Below are 17833 nucleotides of genomic sequence, written 5' to 3' on the forward strand. Positions count from 1 at the left end.
CAGTGGCTTAAAACAACCATCTTTTTCTCCTCACAGTCAGCCACAATTTGAATGGCTAGGCCTGACTTCAGGCTCCAGGCTCCAGGTCTAGCTCAGTCTGTTCTGTGTATTTTATTCTGTGAATCAGGCTAAAAGAGCGGCAGCTCTCCGAGGTATATTATCATGGCTACGGCAGATAGCCCAAGAGGGCAAACGCATTTCATGTCTCTGCTCACACCATACCATCTAACCTCCTATTGGCCAAACCCAACATCAGTAGGACAAGGCAGTGTACTCTGTCCCCAGTAGAGAGACAGCAAAGGATTAGGAGCAATAGTGCAATCTACCACTTATAACATATATATAGAAAAATGTACAAGTCTGTCATAAGTCCAGTGAATTTTAATAAGGTGACACACCCGTGTAACCATCTTCCATATGGAGACACAGAACAGTATCACTACTCCAGAAATCCCCTGTGTGCCCCTCACCACGGTGACTGGGATGTGCCAGTCACTGTCCACACCCCAACAATATAACCACTGTCCTGACGTCTAGCATCACAGACCACTTTTGTTTATTTTTGACTTTTATAGATGGCATCATACAGTATTTGCTCTTCTGTGTCCGGCTTCTTTTGTTCAACATTATGCTAGTGAGAATCATCCATGTTGTTGTGAGTTGCAAAAATTTCCTCATTTTCATTGCTATGTATATTTCATTAAATGAATATACCACAATTTAACCCTTCTACTTGAAGGACATTTGGGTTGTTTCCAGTTTGGGGCTATTGTGAACAATATAGCTGTTAACATTCTTGTACCCTTAGGTGGACATTCACTTCTCTGGGGAATATATATATATATATATACCCAGGAGTAGAATTCCTGGCTCATAGGATGGGGATATATTTGGCTTTAATAGATACTGACACAGTTTTCCAAAGTGGTTATACCGCTTTACATGCTGACCGGCAGCAGATAAGTTCCAGTTACGGACCAGAAGAATTTAAGGCCAGTAAGTCGCGCTTAGTCCTGTCTTTCTTCGGCCCGTGAGAGCAGCCTTCCAGGTGCCGCCTGGGGTGCTAAGCACTTCCTTGTATTATCTCACTTGATCCTCACGATGACTCTACAGTGTGATATTGTTGTCTCCAGTTCACAGATAAGAATGGAGACTCAGGCGGCTCAGGAAAGCTCTCCGCACACCACACAGGCGTGCACTCTGGGAGCTGGTCTGGTAGTTAAAACGGGGCCGGGTGGAGCCAGCCCGCCTCGGACTCCAGCCGCAGTGAAAACTGTGTCGCAGGGGAGTGAGGACCACGCACCTCACCAACACAGCACCAGGGGGCAGATGCCACACACTGATAAGCTGGTCACAAAACCAAATGTGAAATTTTGTTTTCACGATTCAGTGAACAATGCTGTGTTGTAAGTATTTCCAAAATAAGATCAGGGAGCGGATAGCTTCAGTTTTAAGCATTCAGACAATTGCTGAAATGCATCAGGGGTCTTCCTGTCCTGAGACCTCACCAGCCACCAGGCATCCTGACTTCCTCAAAGGCAAAGGTTTCTACTTAAGGTGTCAGCTTACAAGACAAGTCAACCTCTGATTGAAGCTTCTGTCAGCAGAGCTATCTCGTACCAACACAGATCTCAGCTGCCTAGAATCTGCCTAAGGAAAATAATTTTCTTCCTATTCCGTCCAGGGCCTTTGACATACTGTCTCTTCCTAGCTTGTTTCATACTCCAGGCTAGAGCTTCCTGCGTTTTCTGTGCCTGGCTCAGGCAGCGTCTGGCTCACCTCTTCTGGTCCGCCTTTGCTCCCCCCAGGATGAACTATTAGCACCTCACCGCGTTCCCCTGGACATCATCGGGCCACTGGCTGATGGTTCTTGGGCACTTTTTTAAAAGCTTTCCTTCTCCAGAAGAACCCGTTCATAAAGCATGCATCCTCATGCACGTGTCTACACAGTGTTCCCGTTCCGATTTTTTTTTTTTTTTTTTTTTTTTGTGGTATGCGGGCCTCTCACTGTTGTGGCCTCTCCCGTTGCGGAGCACAGGCTCCGGACGCGCAGGCTCAGCGGCCATGGCCCACGGGCCCAGCCGCTCCGCGGCATGTGGGATCCTCCCGGACCGGGGCACGAACCCGTGTCCCCTGCATCGGCAGGCGGACTCTCAACCACGGCGCCACCAGGGAAGCCCGCGTTCAGATTTATAGACCAAGTTTGTCCAGTCACTGTGCCTGGAAGATTTCCTCATCAGGTCCTATAAGCACTCTTCGGATTCCTTCATCTAATGTTCATCCACTGAGTGCCATCTGGGTGCCAGGCACTGTTCTGATGCCAAGGATCCAAGAGTGGAACAGGCACACATGCCCTTTGCTCTGAAGCAGTTGCCAATTTTTTTTTTCTTTTCTGATGTTCTAGAAAGGCACGATTTAATAAAATAGAGTCCTTGGTCTCAAGGAGTTCACAGTCTAGTAGAAGAGACATAGCAGTGAATACACTATTATAACACAGTGTGGTAAGTGCTATTATACAGGGGGTCATGTGATGCTGAGGGAGCCCCCAGGAGGGGCACCTCTTGTGGGCTCAGTACAGTGCCTGGCACTTAGCAGGGGAGCAACAAAAGTCTGTCAAGGGATTGAATGAATAAACCCAACCTGGATGTCAGAGAAAGCTTTCTGGGGGAAGAGAAGCCATGTCTGAGAGCAGGAGAAGGAAGGGGGAGGGCTAGCCAGGTGAAAGTGGTGGACTAGGGTTGGGACGAAGGGGCACGTGATATAGCAGCGGAATGTGCCTTGAACTCTCCCAGGTTCTGGAACATGTGCCCAGCTCAGGATGTTGTGCATAGTAGGTGCTCAGTGAAACCCCGGGGACCCTGTAGGGTCTTCTATTCAGGCCTCTGTTGTGCAACTTCAGGAAGCAGCTTCTACCACTCCCTTGCACTGTGTGCACAGGGCAGTCACAGCCTGCAATGCAGGTGCTGCCTTTGGAGTTGAGCAATGTGGTGCTACTTCCTCGGAATCCAGATGTCTCTGTCTGTCCTTTTTGATGCTGTCATCTGGTTCCACCGTGCTTAGTCTCCCTGTTTTCTGCAGTCTTCTCAGTACACACCCTTGGCTCCTGCAAAGCCAGCAGCTGCCAATTTTAATGGCGCTGAGCCTGGGGAGGCAGATAATACAGAATAAATGAAGATAGATTTGAAATGGTGCTGCGAAGGAAAGAGAAGGCCCCTGGAAGGGGATAGCAACTACTCGATTTAACATAGATGTGGTCCACAGTTCAGAGCACTTTCCAAAGGGCCACGAGGGGCAGCTGGCTTTGCTGATGCCTGGGAGCAGCTGGGAGCAGCAGCGTTCGGAGCCCTTCTCCACTCTCTGTCTCATCAAACAAACTACATCTTCTTTCAATTTCCTCTGGCCCCTGTCTCATGCCCAGCGTTAATAGGTGCTAACTGGCAGAAAGATTGTGGCAAAAATGATGTCTCACAAATTGGAACTGTCTCAGTGGGGCGCTCTTTCTCTAGTAAACCTTGATTTGCTCCAGTCACTTGGGACCTTTCTGACTGTGCAGCATCTGATAAATCATCGACTGTCTCCTCCCCCAGCCTTCCCTGAGCTCAACAAACAAGCAAGGGGAAGCTCTGTAGCTGCTTGTTCTCTCCTGCTAATTAATTACTCAGGAACTCTGGGCTGCCTCCAGACATTTACTCTCCAACGTGAATGTGCCGTTTCTTCAGGCTTAGGACTCTTGTATTTCTCCTCCAGAGGTATAGCCTCAAGTATTCAGCTAAGGTAGAAAAGTGGATGGATGGTGGATGTAGCTCAGGGCAGACGAAGCTCTGAGTCTGTGGCGGGCCTCCCAGTGAGCCTTCACGTCTTCAGAAGTTGCATCTCTTTTAGTTGCTTTATTATTCTTGGCAAAGTGTCCGGACCTTGCCAAAGAAATTAGCTGATGCCTGGACTGATTCTCAGCTAAGTAGCCTCATCCTTCTGCGCTTCCTGCCCACCCCTCCCCCGCCGCCCCTCCAGTGTCTGACTGTCAGCAAGTCTTGGTGCGGTCCAGGAAAGGTAGGTGAAGCCTCAGAGACGTGGATGTGACCAAAGAGGGAGGCCTAATCCAGAAAGGAGGATGGGACCAGCCCAGAATTTCTCCTGGTTGGTGGTAATATGAGATCCGTGAGGAGAGTTTGGAAAGTAAATATGAGTCTCTCCTAGAGAAACAAAAACATGACATTAAAAGGAGAGTGAAGAAAAGAAACCATTGAGGACAACCAGAGAGGGAAACCTCTTAGAAGGACACTTTGGTGCATATTCTAGTTTAAGCCTGGGAAAAGGAAGCAATGTAGCAGCATAGGGATGTGTGTGTGTGTGTGTGTGTGTGTGTGTGTGGTGATTTCCACAATGCATCTATATATCAGCTGTTACCTTATGTAGACGAAGAATTGCAAAACTCAGTATTCACCTGAGGGTCTGCAGAAAAACCAATTCGATTAGAAGACTCTCAGGGCAGAGACCTTCTTCTTCTTTGTATTCTTCCCTTGCCCCCTGAGCCTGCTTCAGGGGTATGCACCTAGTGTGTACTCACTGATTGTTGCTTGAATGAGGTCGGCCTAGGACTTCATTAAGATTAGAAAAATTGGGACTACCCTGGTGGTCCAGTGGTTAAGAATCCACCTGCGGGTTCGATCCCTGGTCAGGGAACTAAGATCCCCCATGCCCCGGGGCAACTAAGCCCGCACGCCACAACTACTGAGCTCGCACCTCAACTAGAGTGCCTGAGTGCCACAGACTATTGAGCCCACAAACCCTGGAGCCCGGGCGCCACAACTAGAGAGAAGCCCGTGCACTGCAGCGAAGAGCCCATGTGTCGCAGCGAAAGATCCTACAGGCCTCAATGAAGATTCCTGCGTGCCACAACTAAGACTGGACACAGCCAAAAAAAAAAGATGAGAAAAATTTCCCACGGCTCCACTCCCCACTCACCCCCTTCCCACGTCCAGCCTCCCACCATCTTTAGTTCAACTCAGCACCTCTGTTGACATTGGCCTCAAGCAAATTGCTTTAGCCTAAGTGACTTCAGTTGCCTCCTCGGGAAAAGTGAACACAACTACATTCCTGGCCATGTCTCAGGGATGGTGCAAGGAACAATCAATCACGAGCATGATTGAGATCCTAGGAAAGTTCTAGAATGTTTAGGCAGGGCAATGCAGACAGGTTCTATTCCCCAGGATTTTTTTCTCTTTCTTTCTGAAGATGAATCTTCACACACATGTTCTTCATCAAATTATTTGTCAGAGGTCTATTATGTGATGAGCACTAAGTTAGATGCTGAGGACACTGTGGTGAACGCAACAGACTGGGTCCCTCCCTCCTTGAAGTTTTAATCTGATGAAGATGTAGAAATAAGCAAGTAAACAAGCAAATAAATATATAATCCAAAGTCTGGTTAAAGGCCAAGAAGAAAGTACAGAATACCGGGAGAGAAAATAAGGCGGCCCCGTACTGTGTCTGCTTAGAAAATCCCTGCAACACTCCCTAGGAAATGACTGGCTGTGATTACCTCTGGTGAAAACACAGTGTGGCCAGAGCATGGGAACAAGTGTTACTTCTCACTGTGCTTTTTCTCTACTCTTTGGATTTCTTTTACCATAATTATGTATCATTTCTGTAATTAAAAAATACTAGTTATGCAGAAAATTGGTGTCTGATAAATCATGAACTCAGTAAGCCTTTTTTCTTCATTGTCTAAAAGGAACTGTGAAAAGGTTGGTGCAGCCCTGTGTTAGGTATATTTGTACAGTCAAATTAAAGCAGAGAACATCGCTCTTTCCATTTGGGAGAAAATGAGAAAAGGTGAGCTGACTTAGCTGCCCTCTTGGGTCCGGGCCTCCTTCCACGAGAATGAGCTGGGTGGTTGGCTTCTAAACCCCAAGAGAAACACGTCCATGTGCCAGGAAGTTATCACAGTCAATCTGGTTACCTTTGAGAAATGACAGCTAATAAATGACTTTTAATTAAAGAGGCAGTATCAAGAGGACTAAAATCTATGATTCTAAACCTGTGGAAGTTAAAATGAGGCAAGGGAAGAATAGAAAAGCTGTAAAACCAGGTGAGAAACAAGAGTGTGGCCCATTAACAAAAATCAATGGTGATAAAACTCACAAAACAAGAATTTTATTTTATTTTATTTTATTTGCGGTACGCGGGCCTCTCACTGTTGTGGCCTCTCCTGTTGCGGAGCACAGGCTCCGGACGCACAGGCTCAGCGGCCATGGCTCACAGGCCCAGCCACTCTGCGGCATGTGGGATCTTCCTGGACCGGGGCATGAACCCGTGTCCCCTGCATCGGCAGGCGGACTCTCAACCACTGTGCCACCAGGGAAGCCCAAAACAAGAATTTTAGAAGTGAAATTAGCAGACAGCTGCAAAAGGAAAAGGTACTAAATAGGCTTCTCTCAGCATTGAGTTGGGAAGTATAAGCTTTTTTTTAAGCCAGTAATTGCAATAGGGACACGTTTTCTTTTCCTGTCATTGAATAAAGAGGGTTAAATTAAAAGGTTTGGCTGGCTAAAAACCACATCAGAGGGGAAAATATCTATGTCATACAAAAAATGCCATAGTCCCAGAGGTACAAATGGTGTAATTGTTCCGCGTATCTATATAGCTCTTTTCTCAGAGGAGGGCAAAGCAACTTCTTTCTTAGAACTTCTAGAGAAACTATCTGGCATTGTGGTTCTCTTTCTCATTCATCTTTGTCCCTCTCATTTGGGCTTCAAATCTGAGGTTTCCAAGCTGTGACTAGATTTCAGCAACTACCAACCTCCTCAATGATGCTGCTTTAAAAAGGGTGGGCGCCTCTCTGAGGTCTCAGACTTGGAAGTTTCTCTTTTATAAAACACTTTCAAGTCAATGCATTGTTGTTCTGATTGTTTAATTTGCCAAATTAAATACAGTGTAATTATTTGAAAGTGGATTTGTTTATGGCTTGGAACCTTCTGTGCCCATCATTAGAATACAGAACTCCAGTTTGTTCTTTATCCAAATGTGGATCTTGTAGAGTTATTACTATTATTGGTATTTAGAAGTAGTCGTAGCAATAGTCATGGTTTCAGTAGAACAAGAAAGTTTTTGGTTTAAATTTGGTATGTTTGACTGACATTATTTTGCGAATAGAATTAATGTCAAAAGCTATATAATTGGGGCGACTAACTGTCCAGGTTTGCAGGGGCCTGAGGTGGTTCCTGGAATGTGGGACTTTCCGTTTGAAAACGGGACAGTCTTGGACAAGCCAGAAGAAGTTGATCACCCTGTTAATGCTAAGTGACATGCTTAATTCTCTCCCCCCCCAAAACAAACAAACAAATAAAAAAACCCACTAAGAAGTAGGCATTATCCCTGCTTTTGGATAAGGAAATTGAGATTCAGAGGTTAAAGCAATGTCTCATGCAGCTAACTAATGGCAAAGCCTCGTGCCAAATCCGGGTCTGCCTGGCCCCGAACCTTGTCCTCTGAACATCTCCATTGTCAGGCTTTTGCTACACAGATTTAAGAGATTGCCCCACTATACTTGAGATGCAAACCATACATATTCTGTGGCTGTTCTGGGAATGACTATTTTGTCATTGTAGCCTTTGATTCTTAAGAATCATCCAACTATTGAATGTTTGCTTGAATTTTTAAGCTTATGAAGGCAGACTGAAACGTAGAGCAGAGCACTTTCTGTGTAGAATCTTTAATAACTTTTTGTGAAATCGTGCCAATAACTCTAAAGAAAAGCAGTTATGCAGTTCAGAAAGTTTACATTTCCATTCTGGAAAGCTTTCTTACTGCCCACTGGTTTGAGGGGAATGCTGCCCTCAACTTGGCTCATTTCAAATAAGGCCTCTGTGTCTCTATTCCATGTCCCAGTCCTCGAAGCTTTTATGCAATAACACCCGAAATGGAAATCAGGTGGAATTAGCCTCATAATTGCCACCGTTTTCTTTTGGAAACAAAATTGGTTGTGGGACTTTGTGAGTTCTCTGCTTTTAGGAGAAATAAACCCATAAAAGTCACTGCTAGGCCATAGTGCCAGTTCAGGCCTGGAGGAGCTGAGCGTTAAGACTAAGTCCTTAGACAGCATTGACTTCTGATTTTTTTTTTTTTTTTTCCAGTACGCGGGCCTGTCACTGTTGTGGCCTCTCCCGTTGCGGAGCACAGACTCCGGACGCGCAGGCTCAGCGGCCATGGCTCACGGGCCCAGCTGCTCCACAGCATGTGGGATCTTCCCAGACCAGGGCACGAACCCGTGTCCCCTGCATCGGCAGGCGGACTCTCAACCACTGCGCCACCAGGGAAGCCCTGGTTTTGTTTTTAGTGGCTTCATGACCTTCCATCTGGTCATCTTTAATATTTAATATTTTGTCCCTTTTTCTAGCCAATCAGCTATATTAAGTCAAATACTAGAAATTGTATTTCCCTAAATCTTTTTGCACCTAGAAAAGGGCTTCTGCCTCAAATGTAATGATAAAGATAATAACTAATGTCCTTTGATATGCAAAGCCAACTTTATACCTAATTGTGCATCATGGGCTGCTCATGACTATATGTCATTTTCTAAAATGGACTTAAAACAAATGGGATAACTATGTGTTGTAGGGTGGTAAGTGGAGGAAAATATGGAATTAAATTTTAGAGAAACTGGAATTAAAGAAATATCACTGTTTCTGCTGTTCAGTAGAAAAGATTTTATAGAAGAGTTGGGCTTTTGGAAGCAATGGAATGTAAAATTTTTGAGAGATTTGGTGTTCCAGACATGGTATGTGGATTGGGAAACAGGATAGTTTAAAACAATAGGCCTTGTGTGTTTTCACTGGAAGGCAGAGGCAGATTTACCATGAAGCTCAAGCCTCAGAGCTCCATTTAATTTTACATTTGAAATCTGACCTTCTCTTAAAAAGAGTCCCTAGGGCTTCCCTGGTGGCGCAGTGGTTGAGAGTCCGCCTGCCGATGCAGGGGACATGGGTTCGTGCCCCGGTCCAGGAGGATCCCGCATGCCGCGGAGCGGCTGGGCCCGTGCGCTATGGCCGCTGAGCCTGCGCGTCCGGAGCCTGGCTCCGCAACGGGAGAGGCCACAACAGTGAGAGGCCCGCGTACCACAAAAAAAAAAGAAATGCATGGTGTTTATTCGTTCATTCATCCATTTATTCAACCAAAGTTAAATGGAGGGCCTCTTAGGTCTCAGACTGTGCTAGGCACTGGGAACTTGAAGAGGAAAGCAATGAAATCATATCTCATGAAATCAATGGAGAAGGCTAAAGTTGCATATAGTCAAAATGATCCTTAAACATCCCTCAAATTACCCATAGAGTATTATCTTAGGTCAGGGTCCCTGGAAGCAGAGCCCGCGATGAGGATTCTTGTGCAAGTAAGTGAGTGAAAGCATAGTCTCAGGTGAAAGAAACCCTTAAGGTAGTGGGAAACAGGGTAGGGCAGAGTTCAGCAAATACGTGAGCTCAACTGAACAGCTGTAGTGCAGCCTCAGCCTGATCCCAAAGGGAACTCCAGAGCATGAATGGCATCATAGATTTATACCCCCTTGAGGCAAAAGGACCAGCTTTTATATTCCCAATAATCAGGCATTGGCTTTAGGCTGTCTCTGGAAATTAGGGTATAACCTCTTCGGCATTTCTGGATGAGGTGACTCTGATCAGATGAGGGCAAGTCTCAAAAGAAGGGTGCAGCTCTGAGTGATTAGCGGCCAAAACACAAAGCAGCTGAGGGTTGGATGCACCAGCCAAGTACACAGAATCTGAAAGGGGCATCAGCAGCGGCTACTACACAGGATACATGTGCCCTGTTAAAAACCTGCATATCATTTGCTAATAAATACAACAGAGCAATTTATTTTTCTCCAGTGGTGTGATAGACCACCATTTCTTGGGATGCACTGCAGATGAAGTATTGATACTTGGCTTATGTGCAGGGACCACGTTGTATGAAAAATCTGCATCTATCAACACTAGACTCATATCCAGAATGGGGAGATGCTCAGGCTGTGGGAGATGCTCCCACAGATCTGAGACTGACTGTTTTCCAGGAGGCTGACTCTGAGATGTCATTATATGAGATGTTCTTTGGGAAGTGCCCTGTCAACACTGCGGGAGGGAGGGCCGGAAGCAGGAGCGGGCAGAGGGAGAAGTGGAGCCACAATGCAGGCCCGCTCACAGCCGCGGCTGACCCCACCCCATGGGAAGCTCTGAAGCTAAATGGCAGGTCAGAGCTGTCCTGCTTTGGGTCAGATGGCCAGGCGTTTATACGCCTGCATCGGGCCACCTAGGAAGGGAAGGCCCCGGGTGAGGGGTTTCTCTGTAGCTGAGGCCGCCCTGAAGGGACAGCTGGAGGCTATTTGCCTGCTGCACCCCCTGCAGCTGGGCAGAGGGCCTTCCTGGAGTGGGGTTGGGGGCACACATCTCTGTCCATCCCCGACGGAGACAACTCGTGAGGCCAGTCTCGGGCTCACTCCGAGCACACATCACTGAATGGAACGGGCACAGAATGACCCCCCGGCAGTCCACCTGTCTTCTCTTGAGGGGGAAGGGGAGAATTGTGCACATATGCTTGAAGAACCTGCAGTTCTTAAATACTTTAGTATTTAATATAGATTCTGGACTTTCCTCACTTCTAAGTGGATAATCTACAGATTCAGAGAACAAACTAGCGGTTACCAGTGGGGAGAGGTAAGGAGGGAGGGGCAATATAAGACTGGGGGAAAAATGGGTTATTATGGGATTACATGAAATCATGTATGTGAAACTTCTGAAAATTGCAAGGCACCATGGAATTTAAAGAATCTTTCATTCAATAAAAAAATTGAAAAAAAGAAATGGATAATATATCCTACTTTTTACTTATTATACTTGTCAAGTCTTTTTTTCCCCTCATTTTTAGTTAATGACAGGCATTGTGCTAAGTACCTTACATTCATTACCTTAGGTAATCCTTATAATAACATTATGCGTTCGGTACTATTATTATCCTCCATCTCATGGATGAGGAAACTCATCTAAGGGTTAGAGAGGTTAGAAAAAACTTGCCCACAGTGAAGTCAGTGTTCAAACCAAAGTCTGTCTGACTCCAAAGCTCAAACCCTTAGCTGCTCTACCAAAGCCAGCTGTGAAACCTCTCACATTGCCCTTTTTAAAAATAGATCTTTATTGGAGTACAATTGCTTCACAATACTGTGTTAGTTTCTGTTGCACAACAAAGCGGACCAACCGTATGCATACACATGTCCCCATATCCCCTCCCTCTTGAGCCTCCCTCCCACCCTCCCTCTCCCACTCCTCTAGGTGGTCACAAAGCACCAAGCTGATCTCCCTGTGCTATGCTGCTACTTCCCACTAGCTATCTATTTTACATTCCATAGTGTATATATGTCGATGCTACTCTCACTTCACCCCAGCTTCGCCCTCCCACCCCATGTCCTCAAGTCCATTTTCTATGTCTACCTCTTTATTCCTGATAAAGAAGATGTGGCACATATATACAATGGAATATTACTCAGCCATAAAAAGAAACGAAATTGAGTTATTTGTAGTGAGGTGGATGGACCTAGAGTCTGTCATACAGAGTTAAGTACGTCAGAAAGAGAAAAACAAATACCGTATACTGACTCATATATATGGAATCACATTGCCCTTTGATGGACCTTTGCCAATTCATTCATCCATTCATTCAACGGTGCTTTACCGAGCATTTCTATGCCAAGCTCTGCTCTAGGTTGGTATTAGAGATTCAACAGAGCAGCCTATGAAAAGGAGTATATGTGCATGTGTCCTTGTGGGTCGTTCTTCCTGCATCTGTGTGTGTGTGTGTGTGTGTGAGACAACTTCAAGAGATTAATGCAAATGTCAGGACCTTTGGATATTTCCTAGTAACTCAATTCACTGTGTTTAAACTTTTTAACAGGCTAAAAGAGACACTAAGCGGACGTCTGGAAAAGAAGTCACCATTAACGTCGCAGACAGCATCCGACAGGTGGACAGAAGTCGAAGAATCACAAAGAACTGCGTCAACTAGCAGAGTGTTCAGCCAGTTGAAGGGCAGAGGGACTTCTTTGGTGCCCTTCATATCCTGGACCCCATCACGGAACCTTGAAGACGTGGGTAGCCCTTGCTGTGTGGGAACGCTGCTGAGTGCCTTGGGAGACTGTCTTAGCCTGTTGGGACGTTCTCAGCCTCCTATTTATCACGTAAATGTATTGGCAGAGTACTCCCATAGGGTAATAAACTGCAAATGTATGTTAAGTTTGCCCCTTGCAACTGCTGCAGTGTGGTCTGATGGAAAAGTGGCGAGCAAAAGCACGGGCCAGTTTAGAAAACAGAGAAGTAGAAGGGGTAGGTTCCTGGCTGAAAGAGGCACAGTCGGTTCTGAGCTCTCCTGGCCATGGTCGTGCGCACTGTTTCAGGCAAGCTTATTCTTTCATTCTTCCTTTTTGAAATACCACCATCTCAAAGCTTACTGTGTTCACTTAAACGTTGGCTTTCACCCAACTCTAAACCCACATGTATGAGGAATCAAGAAACAGGAAAACTCTCTGTTACCCTTGTTTCCTTAGCTCAGGATGAGGGATTCAGATCCAATTTTACACAAACTAACCCCACCAACACCCATGGTATGTCCCAGGGAGGGCCTCTGTAATACAGTCACACCCATTTCTGTCTCATCTGCTTTCAGCATCCCCCCAGGCCAGGGTCCACGTCAGCCTCTGAACCATAGTATCACGGTGGTGGTCACCTCGGAGCCCTCAGGGTTCAGCAGACATTGCATTTTTCCAGCTTTCCACTTCCCTTTGCTTGTGTTCTTGAGTGTCTTTTCTCTCCAATAAGGCCATTTGCAGTTGTTAATCAAAGACCAGGCTCACAAGAGGGAGAAAATCTGGAACATGTTGGCTTCCCTTTGGCCTCTCTGCACAGCCCAGGACTGTGTCATTTGGTATCTGCAAAGGAATTGCTTTAAAAAGTCAGTAACTAGTTGGTGTGCGTTCACATGGACATTAGATCCACATGCACTGTGTTAGAAATCTGTAGCTGAGGCAGTAAAAAAAACCAAAATTGGTAGGAATAAAATTTTCTAGCATTTCTTTAAACATGTTAAGGTGGAGGTATTTTCCTCCGAAGTAATATAGCATGATTTTTAAAGGACTGTCAACATGCCTGGAATTAGGAAAGGTAGGACTAAAGTTGTACCGAATGATACCAATAAACTCCATGTTTAGCAGAAATAGGTAGTCTGATGGTGTGTATTTATCTATCATAGTCCGGAGAAGGTTAAAAATTCAGATACTTGGCCTCTTTACCTGCCAACTCTGTTATTCCTCAAACACAAGTGGGCAATGTCCGTCCCTTCCTTCCTTCCCTCCTTCCTTCCTTCCTTCCTTCCTTCCTTCCTTCCTTCCATGGATTGTATATTTATTCAGTAAACATTAAATGCCAACCCTGTGTCAGGCACCGTGCAGATGCTGAGAGATCTGGAGTCTGGCCAGTCACGGTTGTATATCCTGAATTTGACGGTGAGCTTAATAACTAGGGCCTGGCTTAGACGCTGGGGTATAGTGTATGGTGTGAATTGCTCTGCAGTGTAATTTTAATTTTATAGCCAGGATAGGTTTCTGTCCTCAACTCCAGATATGGGCATTCTCCTAATCACTGTCCAGGCCTTTACCGTGCACAAAACTACACTTTCCCAAACCTTTGTCATTTTGTGATTCTTTGAGAAAGGGCTTTTAGGGAACTTCATGTTCCGAAACTTTTAAATATAATAATAAAGCAAAACCTGTGACTTCCATGACCCCTCTGGTATGATTCAGCAGGAGCCACCCACTGCCAAAGTTTGGCATTGATCCTGCAAGTTCAAGGGCTTGCTGTCCCAGGGCACCTGCACTGTGTTTTTGTGCAGAGTGTTTCTTCACCAGTCACTAGCTGACCTCGTTCCTCTTTGCAACTTTGTTTTTGCATCACTTAACTGCAGCTTCTTGTTTGGAATTTATCAACTTGAGAGGGTGTCTCTGTCTTATATAGAAACAGTTTCTCACTTCTGGAGGAGAGGAGAATGAAGGGCATATATGATCCTCCCCTCTCCAGAACAATCTGGATTTCACCAAGACCAGAAGTTAAACCATGTTACTGGAAATTCATCTGGCAACTTTTTCATGTGTGTATGATACAGGAAGCGATTCTTACCGTCCTATTAGCATAACACTTTCTATTGCAAAGTTTGTGTCAGTAAAGTCATCAATTTCAAACACACGGACAGTTACAGAGAATCTTTACTGGAATGTTAAATTTGTGTGTAGAGCTGGTTAGATTTTTTGTTTCTTTCAAACAAAGGGCTTTTAAGTGAATCCTCCAAAAAGCCTTGTGAAATAGGTAAGGGGAACACAATTAGCCCCCATTTACAGTTTAAAAAGTATTTATGGTCCACGCATCCAGTAAGTGGCGGAGCAGGGATTCAAGTGAGGGAAGTTTGCTGGCACATCCAGTGCTTTTTCTACTGTATAATATGAGGCCTTTCCCAGCAGGAAGGTCTGGCGTGGCTGGGAGATTCATTTGGAGGGGAATTGCCACGGAGCTGAGATTAAGCTGGGCACAAATCTAAGAGGGTGACAACAGTGACAAGAGAGGGCTGGTGAGCTCCTGGGGCATTTGGGTTTGGCCAGGCTCCCTTCTCCCTCCAGAGATGGTGACCCTGACCTAGTGTGAGAGGCATCTTCCGTGAAGGTCAGAAAGAGGAGAGACTTTAGGATTCAGAGGAGATTGAAATTGCCCCCCTCAGAAGAGCTGCTAAGAGACGGAAGCCAGGGCAGCCACTTCTGCCAACACCCGAGCCCTCTCTGGGTGCCCAGGTGAAGGGCTGTACCTCCTCATCCTTTCCCGGCTGTCACCCCCCCCAAGTGATCCCACCCGACCCCCACCTCCCAGGCCACCTGAACACGCTGCTGCTTCCACTCCCTGTCTAAGCCCTGCTGGTTACGACCCTCACCAGCCCTGCTCACTGGCTGCCCCACATGCCACAGAAATGTATCCCATCCTTATTTGCTCCCCTAAGTAGGATTCACAAAACTGTCAGCCCTGCTGAACCAGATGGCAGGCGTGCTTTGTTGGCTGTTACGGTGTTAAAGCTTGAGAATGTCACAGAAAGTCAGCTCTGGCGGAGACACCTGGTTTAGAACTCCAGTATCCATTCTCCTCTTCCTCCTGCCCATTTAGAATAAAGATTATACTTTCTAGCTTCCTTTAAAGTTAGGAGTAGCTACATTATTAAGTTCTGGCCAATGAAATGAGTGACGCTTGGAAGATTCCAGGAAGTCTCCTTATAAAAGAATGATCAGGCCCTTTCTTCCCCTTTTTCCCTCCTGCTTCCTGGAATGAGGAGGTAATGGCTGGAGTCACAGCAGTCCCCAGGATCATGAGGTAACCTTGGGAATGGAAGACATGCCACGCTGAGCAACAAGTTAGAAGAAGCCCAGATCCCTGATTCCACTGAGTCTCCATGAGCCCAGGACCATACACCCCAGACCTCTTTTTGTGAGAGAGAAATATACTTCTACCTCATTTAAGCTGCTTTTTCAGGTCATTACTCACAGCCAAACCTAATTCAAATTAATATACAACTTTATCTTCTTTTGAAAACTTGGAAGATCTTTCATCCTTGGGCCCTTGTCATCACTCACATACAGTAAGCCAGAGCTGATAAGGTTGTGTTAGCTGAAGTTGGGGGTCTCCAGCTCATGAGGGCCCCCACCACTCACTGTGGCCGGCACACGGCAGCCTTCCCATTTGTTACCTGCTGGGGCCCTGAGACATTTGTGTTTGCAACCCCTGCTCCAAACTGTGTTCCCAATATATTGTTTTCATGTTCTTTTTAGGAGTCATCAAAATATAGAAGGTCCTTTTACCCCATTCCACATTCTAGAAAGTCAATCTCAGGAGAATTTTATGTGTAGGCAAACTACAAACATGATTTAATGGTTAACATTCTATATTCACTTCCCCTTTCACTTACTCCATACGTATTTACCAAGAAGTTTAATGTGTCAGAACGTGGGATATGGTGAGGAATAAAATAGACTTGTACCCTGCCCTCGTGGAGCTGGTGTTCTAGTGGAGAAAACAGACAATAACGACATAAAGAAAGAAATTATTACGATAATTTAAGGTGGTGATGAATGCTGAAAAATAATGTTAACAGGAGAATGGATTGGAGGGAGGCAGGAATGGAAGCAGGGACCATTTAGGAGGCCACTGCAGCAGCCCTGGGGAGAGATATAAAGAACAGAATAATGGTTGTGAAGATGGGTAGAAGTGGATGGATGCTGAGTACACTTTGGAAATAGAAACATTAAGATTTGCTCATGGTTGTAGGAAATGAAGAGAAGGGACAAACCAATGTGATTCCTAAGTTTTTTTTTTTTTTTTTTTTTGATCAACAGAGTTCTTGGTAAGATAGTATAAGACGAAGTGAAAAAACTTGTTTGGGTTTTTTGACAGGGTGGGTGGCTCTCTCAGCTGGGCCATGTTTACCAGCCTGCCTTGCTGTAAGTTCCTAAACTACTTCAGCAATATTTAATTCTCCTTAAATTACTTCAAATTGTTCCTTAAAACCATCCCTGATGGAAGACCATAAAAGCCAGCATCAGAAGGGATGTATACTTAATTCTCTTGGGAATATGGAACAGTGAAGCCGTCCTGACATTATCAGACAATGGATCACCCAGATTGCAACCCAGCAGAGAGCTAAGTCTGGGCACGTATTGCCAGAGCGAGCGTTGCAGTTTTAATTTCTTAACTAGACCTTCTCGAGGTAGGACTTCATGTTAAAAGGAAAAGGGATAAATAATATTGCCCTTTCTGATCCAAATAGCCGTTTTCATAACATCGCCGTGTGCCAGGGAGGTGGCTGAATTTGTTCGCTTTTTAAATTTTATTATCCAGAGAAAGTCTCCCTCTGTTCTAATAGATAAATCAACCATGGGATGGCCTCTGAAACAAGGGGCTGCAGCCAGCCAGCCGGGAAAAGCAGAGAAGACAGGCTTCAGGTGCAGGAGACAAATCCTAACCTGGCATCTAACAGCTTTGTGCCCTGGGGCAAATGGTGGAGCCTCTCAGGGGAAATAATAGCCGTCTTTCTGAGAGTGTGTTGTGAGGATTAAGTGAGATAACACATGTAGATAACATACTGTGTGCCACGTAATAATAATCACGGCCCTGTGCCAGGTACAGTGCTTGGTGTGTCACACACACGACTTGTAATCAATAAAGCTGTCCCGCCACATGAGCCTTATTAGCCCCCCCTTTACAGATAAAAGGAATGGAGACTAGAAGGTCAAAGGCTATGCAGCTACTAAACGGCAGAGCTGGGATTTGAACCTATGTCTGCCTGTCTGGGAAAACCCCTGCTCTGGCCACTGCAACCATGAGTAAGTACCTAGAATGTGTTAATCTTCTTCCTGTCATGATGGATGGCAAGTGACTTCACAGCTCTTTTTATAGCATTGGTGTCTCAGCACCACCAAGTTGTCCGTGTTAATGCCAGGATCCATGACAGCACCCTGGATACAAATCTGTGAAGTTTCATCATTGTTTCTTTTAAACTTTTTTCTTAACAGCAGCAAAGGCAGTAGCCATCTTTTGGTTGTGCCACAATATTAAAATTCCTCTGAAGGTAATACTAGTAAATTTGGGGGTCTTTCTAAAACGTATTGCAAACCTAAGTATTATAGATCTATCATAGTAATCCCTCCTTCCTCTTTGTTCTAGAAGAGGAAGATGAAGGCCTGGGCTAGCTGGGTCCCCCAGGAGAAAGGGCAGCA

The 17833-nt window shown here is 45.5% G+C and overlaps 1 protein-coding gene across 2 annotated transcripts in view; it reads left to right on the plus strand.

Annotated features, from left to right (window-relative positions):
- Positions 1–12042, plus strand: part of BAALC (BAALC binder of MAP3K1 and KLF4) — an 88885-nt gene extending 76843 nt beyond the window's left edge. For both annotated transcript variants that reach the window (XM_065895595.1, XM_065895597.1), the window contains one exon: positions 11932–12042. In XM_065895595.1, the coding sequence (XP_065751667.1) occupies positions 11932–12042 (111 nt within the window). The remainder of the gene's footprint in view (positions 1–11931) is intronic.
- Positions 12043–17833: the final 5791 nt, after the last annotated feature.

Source organism: Phocoena phocoena, chromosome 17 (genome assembly GCF_963924675.1).
Source record: "Phocoena phocoena chromosome 17, mPhoPho1.1, whole genome shotgun sequence".
Classification (NCBI taxonomy): Eukaryota; Metazoa; Chordata; class Mammalia; order Artiodactyla; family Phocoenidae; genus Phocoena; species Phocoena phocoena.